Below are 25,360 nucleotides of genomic sequence, written 5' to 3' on the forward strand. Positions count from 1 at the left end.
CCCTGGTTTCTCGGCCAATAGTCGAAAATTTACCATGTAACCATTCACATTCTAGCATGGCCTTAATGCCCGTCACTTTTTAAGAGTTTGTTATTAATGTGATTAGCATTCTTATGGTACTTCACACACTTTCCAGGAGCCGTCTGTCTATGTCCTAAATCGTTTTACTGCCAACCTGGGTCACTGGGTAGTCCATGGTCAAAAGGGTAGCTCACAGGGCAGCTGTACTAACAGAGTTCAAATCAAACTGTTAAACCAGCTTAGGTCACTGGGTATGTGGCACTGTGTACAGTGCTCGGCAATTGAAATGTAGTCGGGAGTGTGTGGCTGCTGGCGTTTTCTGTGCCACTGCTGAGTACTGGGGACACTGAGCTAATTGCAGTATTGCGACGCATTGTGGTCCCCCAGTGACCACTGGGTACGTCCTGCACTTCAGAGAACCTCTTTAACATCCACGTGGGTAAGTATGTGTCACTTAGTATGCACTGCTGTCCATTGGCAAAAATTTAAGATTTCTCCGATGCTTGGGCAGAGTCGAACCTGCACCTTAGATATTCAGACAAGCTTGTCTGAATCCATATTCAAACAAGCTCTGCGCAGAAACTTCGCAGCGGTGTTGCTGAATGACTCAGTGTGACCAGTGAGACGTGCAAGAGAGAAGCCCAGGTGCATGTGATGCGTCTCTGTGGTGGCAATACAATGTGTTGTAACTTTGCCTCGTTAACTGCTTACCATCAACATTCATCATGACATGGGTTCTGCTGCAATTTTTGAATATCCATGGAAGCTCTCAGCAACAGCATCAATTATGAAGCCCCATAAGCCCATGCTACTGCCTAGCCTTAATGTTTTCTGGCAAGTGATCCTAAGAGTATTCACAGGCATGTATGCTATGCGCGCGGCAAGCTTAAGCTTCCGCAGATTGCACAACAGTTGCAAAAGCAACAGCGACAGTGGCTTTAAATAACTCGGATTTCCAGAAGCTGTTCTTGTACCCAAGCAAAATAGCAGTTTTATGAAACTAGGAGCCAGCACAAGCAGGCAGTGAATCCTTCATTTCAGTTATTAAATTTGTTTACTGCTCATCAAGGGGAGAGACTCTGGTTTAATAAGGCGCACCTTGAGAAGCGAAGTGCTATTACTGTGCATCCTCCTGTGCAGCAAGTCAGCAACAGGACCACACATGAGATAAAAAGTCTTGAGAATTCGTCGTGCGTGTTAGCCTTTTCAAGAATACTAATGTTTTATTGTAACCATTACAGGCTGGGACTAGACTCTGCACAAAACAAAGATGAGTATGTGGTCCCAAGTTTCACTTCAATCAGTTTCTTGTATACGTCTTGCCCGATTTACAAGCTGCATGTTTGCAAAGTGCTCGAGCACCACGTAATGATACTGCGATAAAACATGACAGCTACAGCGCCTGCAGTCGTCTGTAATTAATTCAGGCCATCAGTCACTTCGCTCTAGGGCAGTGTTTGTCCAAGGCAACTTGAACAGCAGCGATACTCTCGAGCAAGGACTCGAGTTCCACCTTGCCCATCTGAAACTGCAGTTCTCCCAAAGTCACTTGCGCCGTGGGGCCTTCAAGGTCCACCCTCCACGAGCACGAGTCTAGGCCCGGATTCCAGCGACTCTGGGCCACAACACTGGCCCGCACGCGCGCACGGTGGTTTCTCCAGAATCGAGAAGTGCACTCCGCTTGCTCCTGAGTCAGGCCGCCTTCCTGTCGCTTGGTCTGCGATGTGAGGAACGCCTCCAGCTGTGTCCAGTCCATGTTAGACGCAGCAAGCGTCTGAAATGGTCGTTAAAGCATGCTTTGAAAACCTCACGGAAGTGTTCCGCCAGTGACGCTGCCGAGGGATAACGAAAGTACATGTTGGATTATATTATTGCATAACACTCTCGCATTTACAACTGATATCGCAGCGCAATCCTACGCAACAACCATTAAGGTAACGGCATAAAAAAGTACCCTTAGTACTGTCGTTGCCTTGGAGACCAATTTGGAAAAATGTTCATCCGAAAGTGAAGGATACAGTTCATTTTTCAACAATTCGTCCGTTGCATCAGGGTCACTGTAATACAATCGCTGGGCTAAGCCGCTTAGAAGGCCGAAAAATGCTTCTTTACTCATAATTAGATAGCGAGCTGAAATTCCGCCCTCGACACTGGCCACACTAACAACGCTGCTGTTGGCTGTTGTCCGATCTACCCATAGAGTTTCTCACTATAACACCTAGAGGGTAATCTGGCGCCACCGTCTATGGGAGTTTCTTAAGGGGGCACCGTGCCGTCATGGGAATGACGGTATATGTGTCTGCGAGGCTCGTGTTGGCTGGTGTTGTAAGAGGCTTTGTCTAAAACGTGGATACGGCTACGCAAATAACGCATTCTCAAAGTAAAATCTTCATAAAATGTTTCCATTCACGCATATTACATCTTTACTCACCCACGATGCATGACCAAGCGAAGAAAAGCAAGAACAGACGACCAACTGTTTCAAAGCGAGCGCGAACCTTGCCGTCTGTCCTCCAACTTTAGCGGCCCGCTGATACCTTTTACGTAACATGTAGTCGTACACACAATAACAAGTACTTATAGTTAAACAAAACATGTTTTCGCGTAATTATAAAGTTAAAACAGCTTTTCACGTGCTGTTCTAGTAGAAAATGAATCATTGTGACAGACGAAACGGTGCTTTACACGGCCGGCGTTGGGCGTACCCGGTGGTTCTAACGGGTACGTTGCGTTCACCCAAATAGCCAACTTATTACTGATTTGGCTTGGCTCCCGTTGGATTTTTAAAAGGCGGCGGTAGTGCGCTTTGGACATTTCTTGAATTTCTTGTGAGCGTCTGTGCAACAAGGTGTAACCTTTCTCTATGGTGAAACCTTTTAAAGGTGTTTCTGCGTTGTATGTTCGATTTAAGTGGTCTTCGCTGCCGTGGTTAGTTTGTTTGGCTGGTTAGTACATGTGCAAACGGTCTTTTGTGATGTTCTGGAGTTGTGGAAGGTCGTCGCCCCTATTGCAAGTACTTGCGTTGTCGCGACATCATTCGAACACTATACGATCAGAGCAGAAACAAATGCTGTAACCTACCCCGGTTATTGTGCAGGCGTCAGCTCTCGAAGTATTGGTCAATGCACGGTGGGAGCCCGTTTTATCTGCGGATGCGTGCTTGCACCAACTCTGACGAAACTCTGATCATTCGGGACCTATGAAAGCAGTGCTGTGTTGTTTTTGTTCCGTGCTTAGTTCGCCTGTTTACATACTCGCCTGAATGTGTGCTATTGTGATTTGTAAGTTTTCCCCCGTCGGTCTGTACCAGATACCTCGCATTCAGCTGCTTGTCACCTGTGGTTGTTTATAACTTTGCTGCAGAATTTTGTCCTTAAGTCGAATAAACTTTGGAAGGAAATCGTGAAGCTTTACTCCCGGAAAGCGCTTGTACGTCCATAGAATTTACAGTTCAAATGCAACACATACAAATTTTAGAAGAATTTATAGTTTCCGTAAATTGAAATTGCAGATAAACAGAATTCAATAAATTGAAGATTTCTATATGCACACCAAATAAGTTCTGCAAAGTAAAACGGTTTGTTACATTAAAGTTCAATATATGGAGGTCTAATTGTACAAAATTGATTGATATAGGGGTTGATTGGATACAGGGTGTGCATATTCACACGCCTGGTTCCGTAGTCAGTCGTTACATGCCGCTCTACTTGGGCAATAAACAATAAACCAAGCAACAATGTTAATGTTTTCGAACTGTTCATATATCGGGAGCACACCAAGAAGGTGATCTAAAAACCTCCAGGCATATGGTGACTTTCTGTTCCAAAAGAAAAAAAAGTAATAGTAATAATGTGTACAGTGGCATAGCAGAGTAAACAAACAAAAAAGCTGTCTTTTTAAGACAATGCTACATTTTTTTTTTTCCTAATTACAGCAGCTGTGCAAGGTGTTCTAGACCAGTTACGATATTTGAAAATTCAGTGTGATGGGCCAGTCTGTTTCCCTTAGTGTTATAATGGCCTCATATTCTTGCAAAGTTAATCATATGACTCCTGTATCCTTACTACATTGAACTCCTGAAATGTTTTATCCCGGCCACTGCTCATCCACCATGCTGCTTCTGCTTAATAGTTCTCAAGGCAATTATATTGCCCTCCTCTCCCTATTATTCAGGCAGAGAAACAGATCCACATGGCCATCACAAACTAACTTTCACTTGCAAATGCCCTGACATTCAAAACATTGCAGTTGAGCTGGAAGCTAGAATCAAGCTAGAAGCTAAAGGGAAGCTAGAATTAGCACTAGTGAAATGTGAAAGTTGTTAGCAAAAGTGCCCACAGTGTGTGAGGCCACAGTTTATGCGAAGATAAAAGTTTAGAGAAAAATTGTATAAATTTTGCAGTTGATATTGTTGTTTTATTAATGCTGCTCTTGCTTTAGTTATCCTTTTTTTTTAGTCACCATATGTGTTAAATGTCACAGCATTTGATATTATAGCATTGACATATATCAGTGGGGTGGGGGGTCCTCATCTGGATAGTTCATTTCTAATGCATACACTTTGCATGGCTTGTTCGCGTTGCCAACACCTACTGTATTACTTTGCTATTAAAACCTTCACAATTGTTTTTCACACATAAATAAAACAAGCAGTCTAAAAATGTTCCTTTGTCTCATGCAATATAGCGCTCCTCTCAACTAAAGCTGTATGTTCTCGAGACACAAGTTAGCAGCTACATGTTAGCTGCAAAACCTCTTAAATTTGCAACAATATTGAATATATTGAGACAAAAAAGCTATCTTGGTGAACATAATGCTGCAGATGCTGACCAGCACATGAGTAGTGCTTCTTTTATTACAAACATTTAATCACATTGCAGAGAGTGTGTACCACTTAAATCACAATCATTTTATTGAGATATTTTTGTGTCATTTGCATGTGGCAGAAGCAGGAAATAGTAAGCTGACTCTGCCTTAAAGCAAACATATGCATGAGAGAGCGCTTAAAGCATTACTTGTTCAAACCGAGGCTTTGGTGTCTAGATTTCACGACGAAGAGAGTAAAATGTGAGGTCACTTACCCTGTATTCTGAAACCATCTATGACTGGAAGCTTCATTCCACTGAGATGAGCGCAGTGCCACCCCTTGACTGAAGACGACGCTGTGTTTCACAGTAATTCACATGAAGTTTAATTAAAGCTAAGCAACCGCCTGTGTCAAGGAGTGGGGCTGCTGTGCATTTGAATCCAGGTGGAGGGTTGAGTGGAGAATACAGAAGTTAGTCATCTTTACCTATCCTTGAGCCTCTTAAGAGATTTCCTACAACATTTAAGCTCAGCCTTTTTGTTTTCTTACAGCATGGTTATTACAGGTGGTACAAAACATTCCATTGTACAGTTTCTATAATTCTTTGGGAAAACATACATCACCTCACTAAACAGGAATAGGCTCAATAGGTTCACTGGTATCTATAGTGTTTCCATCCAAGACCTATTGCTATTACAAGGCATTGCAGACATTCAGTGACGTAGCCAGAAATTCATTTCAGGGAAGGATTCTCCACTGGCCACTACCACTCCCCCATCACCTCTTTCTCTAGCACTATATAAATGTGTGGAGAGTTTTACATCACACCAAGACAAACTCCTAGCACTCCCCGGACAGGAATGCTTTAGCAATGAGGATGCACATTTTTACGTTGCCAAAACTTTGCTTAACTTCTGACAAAAGTTTTTCATTGCTAAGACTGCGCCTAAAATTATGCTATCATCCTTGTGCTGTTTTTAAAAATGACTAATTAAAAATAACATTTTGTTTACAAATTGATGTATTTATATAATGTATATTATGACCTTGTTGGTACATTACTTAGGAAAGTGAACTGCGCTAAAAACATGACAGCGCTCTGTCTTGTGTCTTCTTGTTTGCAGCCCAGACTTGTTGCAGCCCAAGTAACAGTGAAGGTCAGCGTTATTTTCTTACCAGATTTGCTAGTGAGTGGTTCAGCCATGGCTGTGTATGGAAGAGAGCGGGCACTATTTTGCAAGTCGCCTATTACTTAATTGCAGGCATTATGGGCATGCTTCCCTGACACCTGCCTATTCTAAAGACTGCAAAGCAGCGAGCACAGCACATGCTTTGACAGGGTAGGTGAATCTCAGCTAAGGCAACTGGCCACAGCTATCTGGTGTTGAGCGATCGAGCAGTGATGAGACAATCCCCCTATGTTCCATAATTTTTCACTTCATTCTTGATGCCCTTAATGCGTGTCACCACCCTAGCCCTCTTACTGTACGTATCATCCTCCCCACTTCCTGGAGCTCTCTGAAACTCTTTTCAGCTAATCACTGTCCCACTTTTCAACATTCACAGGGTTGTTGAATGACACAGCATTCTATAACATTCCTATATTTATGTTTCTGTGTGGACATCGAAGCCATTCACCTAGCTCCCATAGTTTGTTGTGGCGGCTTCTTAGCTTCCCTGGTCCAGCACCCCGTCCTTGATATAGATTGCCGCGCGCAAATCAGCATTCTGTAGGCCTTTCTTTCTTGTCCCGTTTTCTCTCCATTTTTTCATTCTTAGCAGTGTGTACAAACTAGCCTGAGAGCAAGCTCTTCTGAAGTTTATTAGCATAATGAAAGTTAGAGTCAATGGAAAGTAAAAGAAGAAAGAAGGTGGGGGGAGTGTTTTTTATGAGTTTTCTAAACAAGCAAGTTGATATAAGTAAGTTGTATAATAGCAAGCACCAAGTATGAAAGAATAAAAAACACATTTGCACTTCTCGTCTGACGAAATTTACTGTGCTTTTACAGAAATGAAAATCATTGAAAAGGAAGTAAGTGTTTACGTTGAGATACGAGCACGTAATCTGTAAGCATCGTAAGCCTATGTCAAGTAAAACAACATGAAATCCTGAGAGATTGAGCTTCTTAAGTACACGTGTTATAATAGGAACACCAACCTTCTTCAGTATGATAAAAGCACTGTAGATCAAGGTTCTCCACGTAGTGGAAACATTGTTAAATCTGTTAAGATGTGAATGTGGGCAAATTGCTAACAAAGTTCTAACTTGCTAAAGCACATTACTGTCCTCATCGAACTAATGACTATAGTTTCTTGTACATGTGTCTTGATCACATTCAGCACAATATTATGCATTTTTAGCTTTCTTTAATACATTCTGTAGCCCCTCAATGGATTCAAGATGCTAGAAACCTATGTTGAACTACAAAGTGCTTGCCATTAAAAAAGACAAGAAGTCAGTTCCTGTGTTAGAAATATTTATTAGTTAGAGAAAGGCTAAAATTTAGTATGAACATTAGCCATGTCTTGAAGTTTTCATCCTACTCATTTTACAGTTGAAGCTAGCTTGCTTCTCAGGTTACTTGTGCTTAGAATTAAAGCACAACAAACAGATGAATGGCTTGCCGGGGCGTTATTCACAGAAAGTGGTCACTTTTCTCACTCTTACCATAGTGTTTGGGCTACTGCTGGTACTGTTGGCCGCATAGCAGCCAGTGCAGAGCCACTGAGTGTCGTGTGCCGATGTGCCAGTTTTTCTTAGCATGTGGACACTTCTCCCACGGGTTTCTTCGATGTTGTCTTGACGAGGGCCGAACAGTGAATGAGCCAGTTCATCTTGAAATTTTATAATTGGCATAGAGTTTCCTTCAAGCATGCCACGAATGTTCCATGCATTTATGATGACACATCCAACAAGCAACTCAACAGCTACCTTTCTGTACCACTTGAGTCCTTTTCTAAGGAAGTTGTGGTATAACGTCATTTGGTCACTATAGTCGACGCCCTTTTTTGCTGCATTGTAATCGAGACCGGCCTGATGTTTCATGATTGGTGCACCGTCCCTTGTTTTCTTCCCACTGTCCACCAAAGTTGCTTCATATTTGGCGACAGATGTGAGTATCAGAACAGGCCTCTTGTCCATCCACTTCAGTGCCTTCACTCCATTTTTGGACTGAAGTTCGGTAACACTGCCATTTGCAACCTTTACTTCAGTGAGATCTTTTGGCAGCCCTTTCCTCACTGAGCGAACTGTGCCACGAATGAAAGTGTCTTCCTTCAGAAGGCGAAAAGTGAGCGGCAAGCTCATGTAGAAGTTGTCTACGGACAGCGGGCACACAACTTCGTTGTAATTTTGCAGGAGTTTCAAGCATACATCTTTGGCATGTCCGATGCCAATTGTTCAGTCACACTTTCCGGCATATACATCAACCTTTAGCCTGTAACCGTCTTTGGTACATGCCTTGAACAGCCTGACTCTGTAAGAACGAAAGTCTGCCACGCCATGGCACTATTGTTTCATCTATCACAACCTCCTTTCCTGGCTCAAGCACAGTGGCAAAAATTTTGGTTCAATTTCTCTACCAGACGATGGATCTTAAAGACATGATCCTGCAACTCTGCAACCAGTTAATTGTCCGCGAAATGCCGGAACCTCAAAAGTAGGGAAAAGGCGGTCACGGCTCATATTTTGACGAATGAGTTCAACACCATACAGGTTACTTTTTGCCCAGTAGTGACTCGGATAGGAAGATGGACGAGATTAATACAAATTGGTATTCCAACAAATGCTTTCGTTTGTTGGAGATTGGTTTCCATCCAATTTTTCAACTTTGATTTAGATTTGGGAGTAGGAAGACGGAGGAGACCAATACAAATCAGTATTCAAATAAATGCTTTAATTTCTTTGGCATTGGTTTCCGTCCAATTTTTCAAGCGTGATTTAGATTTAGGAGTAGTTGACTTAAACACTTGTGTGAACCTGTTTGTTTCATTGACCATCATTTGCCAAATGTCATCCGTAATAAACAGTGAACATAAAGATGGGGCATAACGGCTAGATGGCAACTGAATGATAGTGGGCGGCCTAGAGTACGTGTGGTGTCACACTAGGCGAAGTGGTTGTTGCCGGTGTCCATTTCTCTAGAGATGGGCTGAGAGAAATGAGAGCATTGTATCCTGAATCATTCACCTCAGAATCATCAGTCAGGTCTGACTCTCCATTCGACATGCTGGCTGAGGTCTGTGATGGTTCGTAAACACTATCTTTGTCACTGATTTCACTGTCCACTGCTGAACATCTGACACTGAAGCACTTGACTCATCCGCTGGTGATCGCGAAGTTGCTGGTGCATTCTTCTGGCCCAAAACTAAGTTTATTTGTTTCCTCTGCATTGTGCTTTTTTTTTTCATCCGTAAGGGGCATGAGGATCTATCTATTAGACACGCTGAAAAGTTTGGGAGTAGCAAGAAAAATGCAGGTACTTATTCCAATGGCACGTATTTCAAAGACTGCTGCGAAAGTTTGCAAGAAACCCAACTGAGAAATGCGCCGCCACTCCACTCTCCAAAACAAACATGCCACCCCATGTCCAATGCAATAAAAATATATATTAGTTGCAATTTCAAACCTCAGATGGCAACACAAGAGCAAGAATTCTTGCGTGTGGGTCACTGGTGAGTCACGCCACACACAGCATAAAAACGTTTTCGTTGAGTGCATCGTGGATTGCCAGTGGGTCATAGCATTTAACATCAGACAAGTAGTCTACTGGCTATCTATAATCTCACACAACAAAAATCGTACCTCTGAGTTAAAGTGTCATAATGTTATCGCAGCAGCAAGCAGATGAATGCCCGTAACTTTGCTGCTGCATAGGAGCACAGGCTGTGCTGTGATGGCACTCAGAGTGACACGTGACTTAGATTCAAGGCAGCATCAGTTATTTGTTGAACCTGTTGCTGCAGTGAACTAATTAAAGTTTAGAGAAATAATGAAAAATACAACCCGAATGTCTGGGTGCTTTTGTTTTACTTCGCACTGTAGCAAGAGAGATGAATTTCCGTTTCGTCTCCTTTTCCCGACGTTTGCACGCGCGCAGAGAACGAAACTATACGTCATTGTCTACATGTGTTCCAGCATTGCGATCATGAATGCTCTTTTATCCTCTCGCGTTTGCCTCAGTGCTGGGGCACTGACTTATACCGCTAATCACGTGTTCTCGTGTAGAGCGCGCACTATCGTCCGCTACAGGAAACGAGACAAGCGCAACAGCTCGCGCGACACCGTCACCGGAAGTGTGCCGGTGACGGTGAAAAAAAGAAGACGGCAGGGTATACCCGCCGCGACCCCTCGGCTCCGGTATGGGAGAACGCAGTGAAGGAAATTTGCTTACACAGGCGAAACGGGGAATGTCGAGAGAGTGTTTATATAGGCGGCGACGCTCGCCTCCTGAAATCATGCGTTCGCGGCACTTCAATCATTCTCTATCTGCTGTTAATGAACCAATTTGAAAAATGCTTGCGGTAGAACACTTCTTAGAGGGCACGTAACAACTTTCAGTGTATAACCAAAATTTGTTATGTAGCCTGTGAGGGGCCCTTTAAAACAAACTCGGTAAAAATCGGGTGTACTGTGGGATGTTGTTACAGCTGCGTCGAGCTTCACAGCCCTCTACACAAGCATTGCTGTGAAGCCTGTGGCAGAAATAGAGTTTTATTCAATCAAAGGACTGCATAGAGCGCGCTCTCGTGTTGTGCTACGTGAATTAAATCATTCGTTTCCTGCCTGCACAAACGTTTGCATCTCGAGTGGATTTCAAGCACACCGTATAATAACGTGCAGTTCCGTCGTGCTTCGCAGCACTATACACAAGCACTGCCGTAAAGCTAGTGGCAAAAGTACGATGTCATGAAACCGGATCAATGCATATACCTCGCTATTTTGGTGCGCTGCGTGAATGGAAACATTGCTTGCCTGCCTGAACAAACGTTTGCATCTCGAGTTAATATCAAACAAATCATATAATATGTGCAGTTTCGTCGAGCGCTTCACCGCACTGCATGCAAGCATTGCCGTAAAGCCTGTAGTATAAATAGGGTTTCATGAAGTCAAATTAATGCGCAAACCTCGCACTTGTGGTGTACAAGGTAAACAAAGAATTCGTTGCCATGTCTCCGCAGTAGTTGGTCACGTTGATTTGTGTGAGCATATTGGTTGATGTGCCCCATCTACCTCTGTGATGAGAAAATAAGCAAGAATATCAGCTGCTATGTGTCGATGCATATGCTTTTTATTACAAGGTGTAGGAGCAGTACATCTTACTGCATGAGTAAACCACTCATGGAAACAGTACGTTCCTTGAACATTGTAGCTATTTAATAGCCTAGGAAGCGCGCTATATTGGAAGTTGCAATTTTTTTTCTGTTCGCAAAATTCAATAACTCGATGCTTTTTCTAAAAGCAAAAAATTATAAATTTCGCAATGATACGTATGCTGCGTCAGTAAGTTAAGTATGCAGCACATAATTAGGCTAAACCAGAGGAATATCCTCAGGTATTTATACAAATGTACAAAGTATTTAAAAAAAATGTTTTCTCAAATGTTTTCATTGTGCAGTAAGGAGTTGCATGTGCGTCCAGCGCTGATTTCCAGCGCTTAATTTTTGTTGAACCTTGATGTAACAAAGACGTAACACTCAGCACTCTATTTTGTTACATCAATTTTTTTTTTACAATGGAACACTGCATTCTACTATACGTGCCGCTCATGCGCCCCAAAATTTTGGCCCCTCTAAGGAAGCCACTGTTCTCTAAGTTTCGCCCGAAACTTAGATATCGCTACTTCCAATTGACACTCGTGAAACCAGCAGCCACGTCGGCTTGCCGCCTTTACACCGGCCGCAAATTACTTTTAAAAAATGTGGCACGCGCGGGCCGTGTATATGCACTCTGCTGCGCGCGGACAGCCATATGCACGGGCACGGCCAGGCAAGAGACGTCGCGCGCTCTCTGACCCTAGCGCGCACTTGATCACGGGACGTGGACAGCGCGCATAAAGCTGCCATCCTTCTCGGCTCACAATCGCACCCTTTCATTCGCAATTAACCCCAGCATGTGGGATGCAACGGAGCACTATAATTTTTGTCACACTTGGACTTTAAACCAAACATCAGGGCGATGGCGAAAATTCGCTTAGGGTGTCCAAAAATTGCTATCGCAATAATACACTATGGAGAAAGGTATTATGTAAATTATCTGTGGATGGGTCGAAACCCCCTAATTTCCCAAACACGCACCCATCCACTGGCACGCTGCACACATGGATCCCGCGCGCGGCACGCTGCATCATTAAGGCGTATCGTTCTTCGCTAGCTCTATGATCATTTATGCAGTAGTCACTTGGCGAGAAGCTTAATTTCCAACCTATGCGCAAGTGTCGTAGCTGAATTTCGAAAGTACACGGACCATATATATGTTGGCAAAATAATCGGAACTCACTATTTAGACTCGGCAAAATTATAATTAGCTGCTCACTTGAACTCATAAGAATATACTACTCAGCCGAGCTCACTCGGGCTCAAACTTGCCAAAATACTGCTCAGCTGGGCTCACTCAGACTCATGGGATGATCTCAGGGAGTTGACTCATCAGTGAGTTTGCCAGCTTGTGATGTGTGCTGAACCACAAACCTGGCTTTCTTGAATAAAAACAGTTGGTCGCTGCAGCATATGGATGCACATAAGTGTAATTCAGAGAGCGCGGCATTGTAAAGGCTGCCACAGTTACCATGCCATGCTGCAGCTCATTTCAATCATGTCAAATGCAATACCCCTGCCAGCTTTTAGTCAGTCGATCAAATGTGATTGCTATTTCTCTCATCACAACACCTCATTTTCCTGCCTAAGGCTTTGGGTGAATTTTCCTTGGTATCCATTTTGTTACTCTAACAGGTTACCAGTTATCTGTTGCCTATACGAAATTTGAAGTTGTGCACATGTCATGTGGACTCCATGCCAAACTCGTAGTACTGCATGCGTTTTTGCAGTTAGGTCTAGAGTTACAGAATCGCATGTGGGAGTTACTTTAGTTAGCAGCTGTAGCTTTGGAACAAACACGTGCATGAGAGTGTGCTTAAGTGTTACCTGTCAAGACTGGGAGCACCAAGGCAACTTGTGTAGTAAAGGCATGGGCAGTACGAGCCCACAGATTTTACTAAGTGTGGCTGAGGTGATGCGTCTAGATTTCACTATGAAGAGAGCCAAATAAAAGGTTGCCTATCCATCATACCTATTCTGGAGCCTTTTCTTGAGCTTTTCTAAAACATTAAGCTCAACGTGTACACTTCATCACAGCATAATTATTACATGTGATATAAAACATTGTATTGTGCAGTTTCTCCAACTCTTCGTGAAGGCATCTATCCATACATTAAACAGGAATAGGCTCAATGTTGACATATCTCCACAGTAGGATCTCCAGGACCTCATACTGTCACAATGCATCACAGACATTATTTAAGTGAACTCCAGAAGTGAAGCTCTTCGTTAACATTGGCTAAAATTGTATTTTTATATAGCAAAGTGATCATGCATAAATCTGTATGTCATGACAGAACACTTTGTTTCTCACGGACTTTAGTTTACAATTGTTTTCAAGATCAGGAAAATTGTGCAGTGTGCTAGTTGGTTCAACATACTTAACACTGTTGTGCGGAGTGACGAAGGGACAGGACTTGAGCGAGAAAACAATAGACACCTGAGCACAAACTATCAACTGGTGATTATCACAAGGCAATGATTCTGCTGAAAAGTAGGAACAAAAGGAAAAGACAAGTCGTGGAAGCATAAAACCTCAAGGTGGACCCACAGGGCTCATGTGTCAGCCCGCCGTCTATTTCACTCGGCAATAAAGAGATTACCATAATCACTGACAATAGAGGGTGTAGGTAGACCGGGAAGAGGACTCCTGTGCATGCGTGTAGGCTTTATGTACGCTTCACTTGCAGAAAAATAAACCAGTTCATAGTTTGCGCTCAGGTGTCATGTGTTGTTTTCTCACTCAAATCCTGACCCTTCATCGCTCTGCGCAACAGTGTTAAGTTTTCAGGTTGTTCACTATGTGATGTAGGAAGGGTAAAATTGATGGGAAATCCCAATATTCTCGGGCATATCGCGAAAAATATGGCCCAAGTCAAGTGTCATTTTAGGCTTCACTGTCCCCTTATATAGGGCAAATAGTAATAGTTTGAATTCTATGGACGCTGGTTGCTTTTTCTGACTTAACCTAGGCAGTGTTCAGCTCTCAGTTGAAAGGAACAGGTAAACAGGAGGACTTGCCACATAAGCAGAAGGTAGCACTCCAGACTTAAGCTTAATATACTGCGTGCTTCCACAGCCCTAGGGGGCTAGTCTGTAAGTGTTGACTAAGTGGACTGTCCATTCCAGTACACACTGAATGAACAGAGCACGAGAGCCCATGGTGATGATTGCCACTTGCTCTACCAGCTTATAGCTCTACCTAATCAGTGTGTGCTGAAACAGTCCACTAAGTGGATCCTTACAGAATCCTTCCCTAGACTGATGTTTATGTTGGTAGGTTGCAAGTATTGCACTTTCTTTCCTTTGATGTGGGCAGTTCTCACATATGGATGCAATTTAACATATTGTATTCATATTGCCTTTGGTCTATACATATCTAATTCATGCTTATAACCAGGCCTACAAGCTCTTGTCCTGCATATTTATATAGCCTTCTCATTGGAGAATGGAGTCATCTTCCATTATACCCTCAAGCACTTGAAGTAGACACTGCAATAACCCCAAGGGAGGGGGTACAGTAACGCAAAAACCTTACTGGGCTTGTGGTGCTGCTGAAGGATGCACACATACCATTTATGCTAAAATTCCCAGCAGACATTCCAAAGTTTGTACGAGTTCGACTTTAGCTGGCTAAACTGAATGATTCATATTGAAGGCAATTCTTGCAACATTTGGTCAAACTGAATGAAACTGGACAGCACAATTAGCTGTGTTCATCTACCATTTATACGACTGCTGCCCCGAGCATTTTGCCTGTTACTTTGCCTTTCGTTTCTGTACTATCAAGTTCAAGTACACATGTACTTTATCACTGTACAAGTAGAATGGCTTCAAGGCTTTTCCTGGGCATTCAACAGTCACTATTTATTCCTATAAACCTTCCTGCATATGAAGGCAAAAGAAACTTATTAATTCATGCTGGAAGTATAAAAAGACAGGTATTTGCACAGAAAATGTTTATTTTGAGCTCCGAGGTTCTTGCTGATGTAGATATGGTGCTGGCTCCCTCCTTGCCCGAAGCATGTGCTTGCTGTACACAGCACCAGATGATGGCTTCCTAGGTCAAAAGATCAAAGTGAAATAAGAGGCATTTTGTTTTAGCCCCGGAAAGAAAAAGCAGGATTGAGACATTAACATGTATAAAAAATACTTGCCTAAAGAAAAATTAATACACAAGCAAATTCACTAAAGAGGTTCACTTTCAAGAGCGAAAGTATGGTTACGATGAAAATTACAAGGAAGCTTCACTGCTCATTGAGGTTTCGGTTCAGTAGTTGTTGAGCCACGAGGGTTAGCATGCTACATCTTGCATATTATGTTTTGTAGAACAATATTGCACTTTGAACAATGTAGTGCCTATTTAAATGAACTGACAAGGAACGCTGAAACTCCAGGCTAGTTTGGTCTGCACAAGATATGATACAGACACTGTACTGCATTCATTTAGTGTTTTTGTCACTGATCTCGTGCACAAAGGTCATTCACACCTATCCTACATGAAATGCAGTTACTTCTTTGAAGCTTCATCTAGTCCTTGAATTTGCTGCATGTTTATGTCTAAGGGAGTTCGTTTGGTTCCTGTTAATGTAGTACATCTAAGCAACTGTTATCAAATGCCCATAGTGTTCCCTTGCATGTACAAAACATTTTTGGCCCTTTCAATGCACAATACTCATTACATTTGACACTTGGTACTCGTGCAAGGCGCCATTTAGTATTATATGCTTGTCCACATCTGATAATACTTTCATAGCTGGGTCATTCCCATGCCAAATGCCTTGGTTATTACTGTGACCATCTCACACTTTTCCTTTAGAATCTTCTTGTCCACTTTTAAGGAAGCACCCCACGACACAATGTCACCATCCTAGTGGTGCTATGGAGTTAACTTATGTGCTAGTTGTAGCAGATGACGTCAACTGAAGGCCACTGAAGATAAAACTCTCTGCGACAATTCCTTTTACACAAAAAATACAAACAATACAGAATAGTCAAAATGTAGTTATCTGGCAAGACTGGCTGCATCCATCATCTTTGTTTGGCGCAATTCTGAGGTGGCTCCATGTTACAAGACGCTTGGCGATTATTGCCATGTGACTGTTTGGGACTCTATAAAACACAAGAATTGCCTTACTCCGGCCTTTCTCTTTGTGCAGCGGCCAAGGTTATTATTCGTCCAATCGCACCGTGTCCTGTTCGTGTGTCCATAGACTAAATTCTTCACCACATTGTTTTTGCGGTATTTCGTGAGTGACCCATGAACTCATCTTGGGGTGGGACTTCTTATCTTTGGCGTTTGCTTCTATCTCTTGTCGTCAGCGCCTCACACAACTGGATGATGCCACTGGCAATTCTCTTCCTAACCACGAAGAATGCATTCGTCTCGTCACCTCTTCCGATTACGTTCTTTGGCCACCTAGAGAAAACATTATAGGTGTCAACTCCTGTAACATTGTGGATGGCGGCGTATTCATTCTACCCTATGACCATACCCTATCTCGAGCAATTCTGATTACCCCTGGCCTTATTCGCTTCTCTGAGGGGTCTGCATTGCTTACTGCAATAAACCAAATCGAACCCCAACTGTTGCCTCGTGGATCAACTGTCACTTGAGCTGTTGACACTCATGTCGTTGCAATTGTCACGAAGACAGCTCAGTGTGTTCTTGCGTCTGTTACCGTGCGCTGAACAAAATCGTGCGCAAAGATGTTCACCCCGTGTCACGGATGGATGATGCACTAGATTCACTCCACGGTGCTGAGTATTTTTCTAGCCTTGACTTTAGACCAGGCTACTGGCAAATACCGATGTCCAAATCCGACAAAGCAAAAACGACATTTGCTACCCCTGATGGGCTCTACGAGTTCAGTGCCTTTTGGACTCTGCAATGTGCCTGCCACATTCGAACGCATGATCGATAAGTCTTGTGTGGCTTGAAATGGAAAACCTGTCTGTGCTATCTCGACGACATTGTGTTTTCAACCATGTTCTCACAACATTTGCAACATATTGATGAAGTCTTTGCCTGTCTTGCAAATGCTGGTTTGCAGCTCAACACACGCACACGCGCGTGTGTGTGTGCGCACACACACACACACACACACACACACACACACACACACACACACACACACAAATGCAGTTTGGCCAGCAAGGCCATCAAAGTTCTGGGGCACATAGTCTGCAAAGAAGGTATTCGTCCGGACCCCGAGAAGCTTACTGCCATCCTCGAATTTTGTGTCCACTGCGTCAAAAAGACATGCACAGTTTTCTTGGACTTGCTTCTTCCGGCACTTCATATGCAACTTCGCTACACTTACGTCCCCGCTCCATCAACTCCTCCCCAGTAATGCACCCTTTGTTTCGTCCGACGAATGTGAACATGCTTTCCTGCTTTTGCAACATGCCCTGACGTCAGACCCAGTACTGCGCCACTTTGATCCAACCGCGCCCACCATCTTTCACACCGACGCTAGCAGTCAGTCTCGGTGCCATTCTACTACAATGCGACAACACATTCCGCGAACGAGTAATTGCTTAGGCTAGTCGTGCACTAACCAGTGCAGAAAATTACTACACCATAACCAAGCAGGAGTGCTTTGCTGTTGGGCCGTGCAAAAATTTCACCCATGTCTTCATGGCCGCCATTTCACAGTTGTTACCGACCATAACACACTGTGCTGGCTTTCATCGCTAAAGAATTTATCAGGTCACCTGGGTTGCTGTGTGCTTCACCTACAGGAGTACGATTTCAATGTCACCTACAGGGCTGCAAAGAAGCATCAAGACACCAATGCTCTCTCTTGCTACCCTCTGCCGAATCATGACGATTCACCATAACCTCTCCGTGATTGTGTACGTCCTGAGTCCTCTTCATCGGCTTTACCCATTGTAGCCCTCGAATGGCTAAGACACAACAGCCCATCTGTCCTTGTGTCCCACTAACGCATCGACCCATACTGCTGAACTATTCTCCAACACATGGAAGATTCTTCGTCACCTCCAAACGCCTGACTTCGTCGACAACTTAATCAATTCAAGCTGCACAATGGGGTTTTACATCGCAACATTTATCACATCGATGGCAACAAATGGGTCCCGGTCATACCATGTTCTCTGCAATGTGAAGTGCTAGAAGCCTTTCACGATCATGCGACGACTGGTCCTCTAGGCTACCACAAGACTTACAACAAAATATGAAGTTGCTGCTCCTGGCCTGGCCCATCTTCAGCCGTTGCGAAGTATGTTGCACCCTGCGTTCATTGTCAAAGCAAACCCAACAGCTCCTTCTGGCTCTTTACAACCTCTGCCTTGTCCCGCTTCGCCTTTTGAAGTAGTTGGAATAGACTTGTACGGTCCTCTTCCCATGACCTCACATGGAAATCGTTGGATTGCAACGGCCATAGACCATCCAACACGCTATGCGGAGACAGCATCTCTACCATCCTGGACTGCTGCTGAAGTCGCCGATTTCTTTCTACACAACATTATCTTACACCGCAGCGCTCCGCGCGTTCTCAGTGACCGCAGCAGTCTTCCTCTCTTCTATCCTTACCGAAGTTCTGTGCGCCTCTAACACAATTCGCAAGACGACTTCCAGTTACCATCCGCATACCAACAGCTTGATGATTGCGATGTACAGTCACGTGCAATATGAATTGCAACATCGGTGCCCGTGGTCAAAGGGGTTCCAAGGCTGTACGGCTGTGCAGACACATGGTAAGTTCCAGACCGAAACACAGCTTCAATTAGTGGTGTCTATTAAACTGCTATTTCGAATGTCAGAGCTGCTGCGCAGCCGTGGAGCCCCTTCAACAACGAACAAGAGTGTTGCAAGTCATATTGCATGCGACTGTACATCTACCCTGGCCACACGAACGGGGATGCAATCCTGTCGTTCATGACATTCGCCTATAACATGGCTACGCAACGTACCACTGGATTTTAACATTTTTTCTTCATCTATGGCTGTTCACCAAGTTTCATTCTTGATGTATCATTCCTTTCGACTCCTGTACCCCCATCAGTTCCTTTCTTGGAACAGTTTGTGTCTCGCCTCGCAGAGTGCAGACGCCTCGCCCCGCTTAACACTGACGTCTTCCAGGACGCTCGCAAGTTTCGTTACGACTCGACCCACTGTGCTGTAACTTTTTCTCCTGGTGACAAAGTTCTTTGGACTCCTGTGTGCGTTCCTTGCTTATGCAAAAAATTTTGCAACACTTCTTGCTTATGCAACACTTCTTGAATGCCCACACCACCGTATCGTCGGGCAGCGAGCACAACCTGCGACACCCATGTGGCCACAGTGACGAGAGGCGGCCTGCGCAGCTGGCCGGTTGGGGTCATCAGGTTGTCGCCGGCCATCCACTGATTATATTGTTCACGGACACGGTCTTTAACAGGCTTGTTGAGCACGACGTCCAGTGGCTGAAGTGTTGACGTCATGCCTCCCGGAATGACGGCGAGTTCCGTCCTACCGTCGCGGAGTGCCAGCTTCAATCCTGCGGTCAAGTGCCCGCGAAAGGCATCCAAGACGAGCATGCTCGGACACCGCAAGAGTGCCCCTGGTTGCCGATTCCAGACGGTCTTAATCCAATTGAGCATGAGGGCCTCGTCCATATAGCCCTTTTCATTCACGCGAACGACATCCCGTGGGAAAGCCTCTTTCGGCAGCGTCTTCCTCTTGAATATTATGTATGGGGGCAGCTTTCTGCCATCTGCAGTACACGCGAGCATCACCGTGAATGCTCGTTCCCCGTAGAAAGAAGCTCGACTTCTTTTGTGCCGCGTTCACACACTGGTGAGCGACGGCATGTCGAACCACACCGGCATTTCATCAGCGTTGCCGATCTGTACCAACATGTAGCCATGCTGCTGCCGGAGATGGATAACATAGCGCTGGAATTCGACCAACTTGTCCTCGTATGCCTCTGGCTGCTTCTGCCAGATTGATTTGCGCTGTCGAAGTGCGAATCCCTTGCGTTGCATGAAGCGACGAACCCAATAAATGGAGCCCTTGAATTGTTCCTTGGGCAGTCCGGATTCTCGGGCGATCTCAATAGCTTTGATGCAGATGAGTTCTGCTGTGACTGGCAAAGATCTGGCACGATGCTCGCGGACAAAATCCGCCACCCTGTCTTTGAGCTCCGGGTGCACTGCGCCATAGAATAAAGAACTTCGTCAGAATAAAGAACCGCGCAGCGCCCGCGAGTTGGGCCGCGTCGGTCACCAAGGGGGCGATAACAATGTGGATGCCGAAAGGTCTGCGCTCCTACATGCTGCCAGACGACTATTCATGCTGTGCCAAGGGCCGGTATGTAAGTCAAGGGGTGAACTTTTAGTAATATTTTTGGGAAAAAACCTCAACCTATATTCCGCACTATACGGTACTCGCACTGCTGGAGACATATGCCGTGGCCGAGAACCTACGGCTTCCCGGCTACTCGGGTGCCACCACCTGTGCCACACGCAGTTGCACTGCGGCACCCTGCTTAGATGGAGTCCATAAGCCAGGAAAGCCACGCACGGCAATCTATGTCCGCAGCACCCTGGCGCGTGCTGTTCTACCTGTTGCTGACATCACCGGTGGCCCCTTGGAGTCATGCGCCGTTGTGGTACGCCTTGGCAGCCAGGACACGGCTGTGGCGAGCATCTGCATCCGTCCAGGAAAGCCGTGGGATCCCTCCAGCCTCATCCAGCTGGCTGTTCGCCTTGGTGGGCATGCAGTCCTGTGCAGTGACTTCAACGCGCACCACACGGATTGGGGAAGCCGCAGCTGCACCCGCTGAGGCAAAGGCCTCACAGATGCCATCAGCTGAGCTGGCCTGCTGACCTTGGAACACCAGGGAGCTCACCTACGTCTACCGCAGAGCTCGCACAGCCATTGACCTCTCCCTCAACACTGAGCAGTGCTCCTACTCCTGGGCCACAACTTCGGACAAATGGGGGTCTGACCACTTCCCTATTGTGATCAGCCCCAGGTCTGGGAGAAGGCCTAGGTCAAGAACTTACGTCACAGACTGGTCCCTGTTCCGGAAGCACTGCAGCAAGTTGGACGATGGCCGTGACTTCCTGAGCGCCATCGTGGATTGTGCTCAGGCTGCCACCGTTCAGTGCTCTACCCAACCAGATACCCCCGCTCCGGACCTCCACCTGCTCAACATTCGTGCCTCCAGGCGCCGTATGGAGCGTGGAGCAATCCGGACGGGCAAGGCAGAGCATTGGACCGAGTACAGACGTGCAGATGCCCGCTGCAGACGCCAAGCCCGGCGCAGGAGGAGCCTCTGCTCTGCCATCGAGGGCAGGTCCAGGGGACCCCTGGCTTGGAGACTGCTCAAATCCCTCACCAGCAGGAGAGGAAGCCTACAACCTGTCCTCGCCGTGGCCATCACGCTGAGCATCAGCGAAGAGGCCCTTGCGGAGCTCCTCGCCAACCAGTTTGCGCTGGCTGTACCACGCACTGCAGCCATCCTGAAGGTAGGGCAGCCTTCCGTCAGCCTGCCTAGCTGCCTGCACAACCACCACACAGGGTCTTTGCTTCTGTAAATGGCCTGTCATCCAGTCTTGGGAGCCTGGCCTCACAGTTCATTGGCCCAGAAAGCAGTCCGAGCGCTTTTTCGCTGCCTGAGGGCAACAGACTTGAGTGCCCGACTATAGACATCCTACACTTAAGTTCTCTCTCTTCCTCTTTCACTCCCCATTCCCCTCCCCACGTGTAGGGTAGCAAACTGGACTCAGCCTGGTTAACCTCCCTGCCTTTCCGTCTTCCCTTCTCTCTCACCACCCAGGGTGGCCATCGAGCCAGGTTATGGCTATCTACCAGGACCCGCTGACGCTGCACGAGCTCCAAGCATCGCAGTGCACCAGGAGCCCAGTGCACCAGGAACCCAAATGCTTCGCAACCTGGCCGCCAGCGAGCAGCTGCACCTGCTTGACTGCTTAAACATCTGGCAGTCAGGGCAGGTGCCGGAGTCATGGCGCACAGCCTATGTGGCCCCCATCCTGAAGGCCGGCTGAAAAACGTGAGCTCCTATCGGCCAGTCTCACTCACCTCTGCTGCTTGCAAGCTGATGGAGGCCATTGCTTTCTGGTCGATGAGCAGATAGGCTTCCGGCGGAGCTGATGCAGTGCGGACTCCATCGTGGACGTTGTCTCCACGCTGGAAGAGGCCAAGGCCTGCGGTGACGCCGTGCTCCTGGTGCTTATCGGCATGAAGGGGGCCTTTGACGGCCTGCCCTATCCAGTCGTTCAGCAGGCCCTGGACCTATTTGGTAGAGGGCATCCCACAAGGATCAGTGGTGAGCCCTTTCCTGTTCAACCTGGCCCGACTGCCTGCTGTCCTGCAGACTGACCCCCACAACCACGTGAATACCTCCATCAACGAGGACCACATCGCCCTATGTGTGCGAAATCCACCACACAGCCACAGCAGTGCGCGCTCGGCTCTGCAAAGAGCCCTCGACACCGCCGCTGCTTACCTGAGCTGCATTGGCCTTGCCATCTCGGCAAGGAAGACGGAGGCCATGCTGCTCCACCCAAGAGCAACCGCCCGCTGCACAGCTGCAACTGGAAGGCGACCTTGAAGCCCGGCAGTGACGTACCCGGGGCTACACGTTCATCACCGGCTGACCTGGCTGCCTGCTGTCAAGACCCTGCATGTCCAGGTCCTCCGGGTCCACAAGGCAGTCTCCCAGCTTTGTTGCCCGAGGACAGAGCTGCACCACTAGGTGGGCTCTGCGGCTGTACCATGCAGTAGCCACCTCACGCCTGCGGTACGTCCTCCCACTCGTGGCACTACCACGTGCCCGTCTCAAGAAGCTGGAGCTGCAGCATAGGGCCGAGATTAGGTTCTGCCTGGGCGCTCCCTGCAGCTCTGAAATCGGTGCAACCTTGGCCGAGGCAGGAGCATGGTCCCCATCACTCCTGTCACAGCCCACATTCTACAATCAGCCACAGCTGTGCACATCGCTGAATGACACTGCGTTCAGGAATATCGGTCACATACCGACCGCACACACAACCCCCATCACATCTGCACTGAGCATTACGCTGCGGAGAAAGCTTATCAGTGAATGGCTACTGACAGCGCAGCGAAATTTTGGTTCTAAAGCAATTTTTCCCGACCGTGCAATGAGGCCGCAATGCGAGGCCGCAATGCGAGACCGCAACGAGGCCGCAATTTGGTGACTTTATTCACTACCGCCCTTAGCCGGCAGATCTGAACCATGCATCAGGAATGTGCATTTCCATTGGGGAACAATAGAAACTCTTATTTAGGCTAAACAAGCGCGCGTACGTACGTACTTACATGCCGCACTCGGGACATCTGCCATTCAAATATTCTGCCATGTAGCAGCACCGTAACCAAGTAATGTTACTGTTACGTGCTTCTGACAAAGACTCTAAATAACTCTGAAGGAGCGCAGTTCCGTGTAATATACGTTCTCTGCATTAGGACAGTGTAGCACTGGCTGGCCGGTGTGGCGGTCTCTGCAATGCATCACAAAAGCTCGTGAGGAACCTGGCTATAAAGTATCATCACAGAACACCTATATATGGCATCATGCAGTCGAAAGATTAGCTACGCATAGTAGATGCACATCAAACGCAAAGACGAAGTATACTTACGAGAAGCAAAAGCCCGAAAAATAAGCGATCCACCGCTTCGTGCACTCCGAGCCTGCCATATGCCATATTATGCCGCCAAAAAGGCCGAATGTGACATCACAGACGTCAAAAAACAAAGACCGGATGTGGCGTCCCGGACGTGACGTTTGGGTGAACCTAACGCTTGCGCTGCGTTCACCGGGTGAACGTAGACACTTTCCTTCAAGGTGTCCTGTCTCTACGAGAACGATGCCAATCCGAATCCACAATATACCGGCATTCCCATGCATACCACAGCGCAGCAGTGCCAGATTTCCCTCTAGGTAATGTAGTGAGCAACTCTATGGATCTACCCAATCTTAGGATTGACTGCTGACTACTATCGGCTACAACGCTGCTACTGTCGGCGACTTCAAATTTTGGTTTCGCTATTTATCGTCAGGACCACGACCTACTGGAACTCCAGACCTGCACAGATATCCGGCTTCTATGGGAGCAGCTTGCGCCCACTTTCGTTCAATCGACTGCCGTAGGTGGCGCTTTTATAACCTATTCGTCTGCTACGCGGTGGGCGGTTGTGCGGCGTTGTAAGTAGTACGGCAGCTGTGGTGTTGCGACGAACTGCTTCTCTAGTTGATGATTTTTGCTAACACAGTGACAGAGATGTCACAAGGCTTTGATCGGTAACTTGGCTCCAAAAGTTGACTCCCCGAACCTAAAGAATGTCGGAGCGTGTAGTCCGCTGCTCTCTAAAATAGCGTTAAATAGCCGCTCCCACTGCCTTTTTCAAGGAGATTATTATAAATGCCATTGTGTATAGAGTTCGCAACGTACCCAACAGTTTCATTGTACACGTTGTAAAATTCGCGTCTGCGCTCTTTAGAAACTTGAAGCCACCGTAATGTTCGACGACAGAACGATTACCACTCATTTTAACTCTTAAATGTTGTCCGTGAATGCGTCACGAGCTCAAAAAGTGAATTACGCACACAGCTTCACTGCGTACGTATCTTCAGCACCACCGTTATGCTGCCGCCGTACTACGCGGAAAAGCTAGCTTTACAGTTTGAAAAGAGTTCCGTGACACGATTTTTAAGGCCTGCACTGCAGCACGTTTTAAAGCATTGGGATCGCTTAATTTTTTGCGCGCTTTCTACTGAGCTAGACATCCAACGATATTAAAAACAAGGTATGCTCACCTTCCCTTGAAACAGAATCGATCAGACTGTTGCACATATCGGGTGGAGGACTTACTAGTGAATACTTTTACTATACTTTTACCAGATCATCTTCCTTTCACTACGGCACACAGTAGTAAATCCTAATGTCATCTACGACATTAGGCTGTCTGTAATCAACTAAAGAAAGCTAGATTATCCTATGAATCTTTTTAAACAATTTTTCCAGTCTCTTAAGGAGGCTAGGAAAGGGAAATTTATGCCGTTGATCTAGCATTGCAGCGGCCACCTCTGCTAGTTGTTTACATTTCTTGCACCGCTCATCCTCTTCTAGTTTCACTATTCAAACGCAAAGCATTCGCAAATATGTCTTCTTTTGTATATTTGTGAATTTATTCATTTACCGCCAAAACAAGCGCTTTGTGCCTGC

At 46.1% G+C, this 25,360-nt stretch overlaps 1 protein-coding gene and 2 long non-coding RNA genes across 6 annotated transcripts; 1 reads left to right on the forward strand and 2 right to left on the reverse strand.

Annotated features, from left to right (window-relative positions):
* Positions 1-1,205: 1,205 nt before the first annotated feature.
* On the reverse strand, positions 1,206-2,209 carry LOC135909657 (COMM domain-containing protein 1-like). Its single transcript, XM_065441690.2, has 2 exons — positions 1,976-2,209; positions 1,206-1,795 (listed from the first exon to the last, which is right to left on the reverse strand). The coding sequence occupies exons 1-2, from the start codon at positions 2,135-2,137 to the stop codon at positions 1,457-1,459; spliced, it is 501 nt and encodes a 166-aa protein (XP_065297762.2). The 5' UTR covers positions 2,138-2,209; the 3' UTR covers positions 1,206-1,456.
* A 539-nt stretch (positions 2,210-2,748) lies between these two features.
* LOC139054586 (uncharacterized) lies at positions 2,749-22,173 on the forward strand. Its single transcript, XR_011511353.1, has 3 exons — positions 2,749-2,966; positions 5,953-5,985; positions 21,934-22,173. It is a non-coding gene; the product is annotated as an uncharacterized lncRNA (long non-coding RNA).
* LOC139054585 (uncharacterized) lies at positions 15,095-23,885 on the reverse strand. 4 transcript variants are annotated; one of them, XR_011511350.1, is made up of 5 exons: positions 23,774-23,855; positions 23,454-23,635; positions 22,624-22,969; positions 22,197-22,492; positions 15,095-15,203 (listed from the first exon to the last, which is right to left on the reverse strand). It is a non-coding gene; the product is annotated as an uncharacterized lncRNA (long non-coding RNA). The 4 variants fall into 4 exon arrangements; XR_011511349.1 differs by lacking the exon at positions 23,454-23,635 and having other exon boundaries at positions 23,774-23,885; XR_011511351.1 differs by lacking the exons at positions 15,095-15,203; positions 23,454-23,635 and adding an exon at positions 15,887-16,562 and having other exon boundaries at positions 23,774-23,885.
* Between the last annotated feature and the right edge of the window lie 1,475 nt (positions 23,886-25,360).

Source organism: Dermacentor albipictus, chromosome 1 (genome assembly GCF_038994185.2).
Source record: "Dermacentor albipictus isolate Rhodes 1998 colony chromosome 1, USDA_Dalb.pri_finalv2, whole genome shotgun sequence".
NCBI lineage: Eukaryota > Metazoa > Arthropoda > Arachnida > Ixodida > Ixodidae > Dermacentor > Dermacentor albipictus.

What these genes read in the sequence shown, in the direction of transcription:
- LOC135909657 (XM_065441690.2), bottom strand. Translation starts at nt 2,137, where the DNA reads ATGAGTAAAGAAGCATTTTTCGGCCTTCTAAGCGGCTTAGCCCAGCGA. An exon ending in AGGCAACGACAGTACTAAGG is followed by an intron (nt 1,796 to 1,975) that starts GTACTTTTTTAT and finishes CGACCATTTCAG; the next exon opens with ACGCTTGCTGCGTCTAACAT.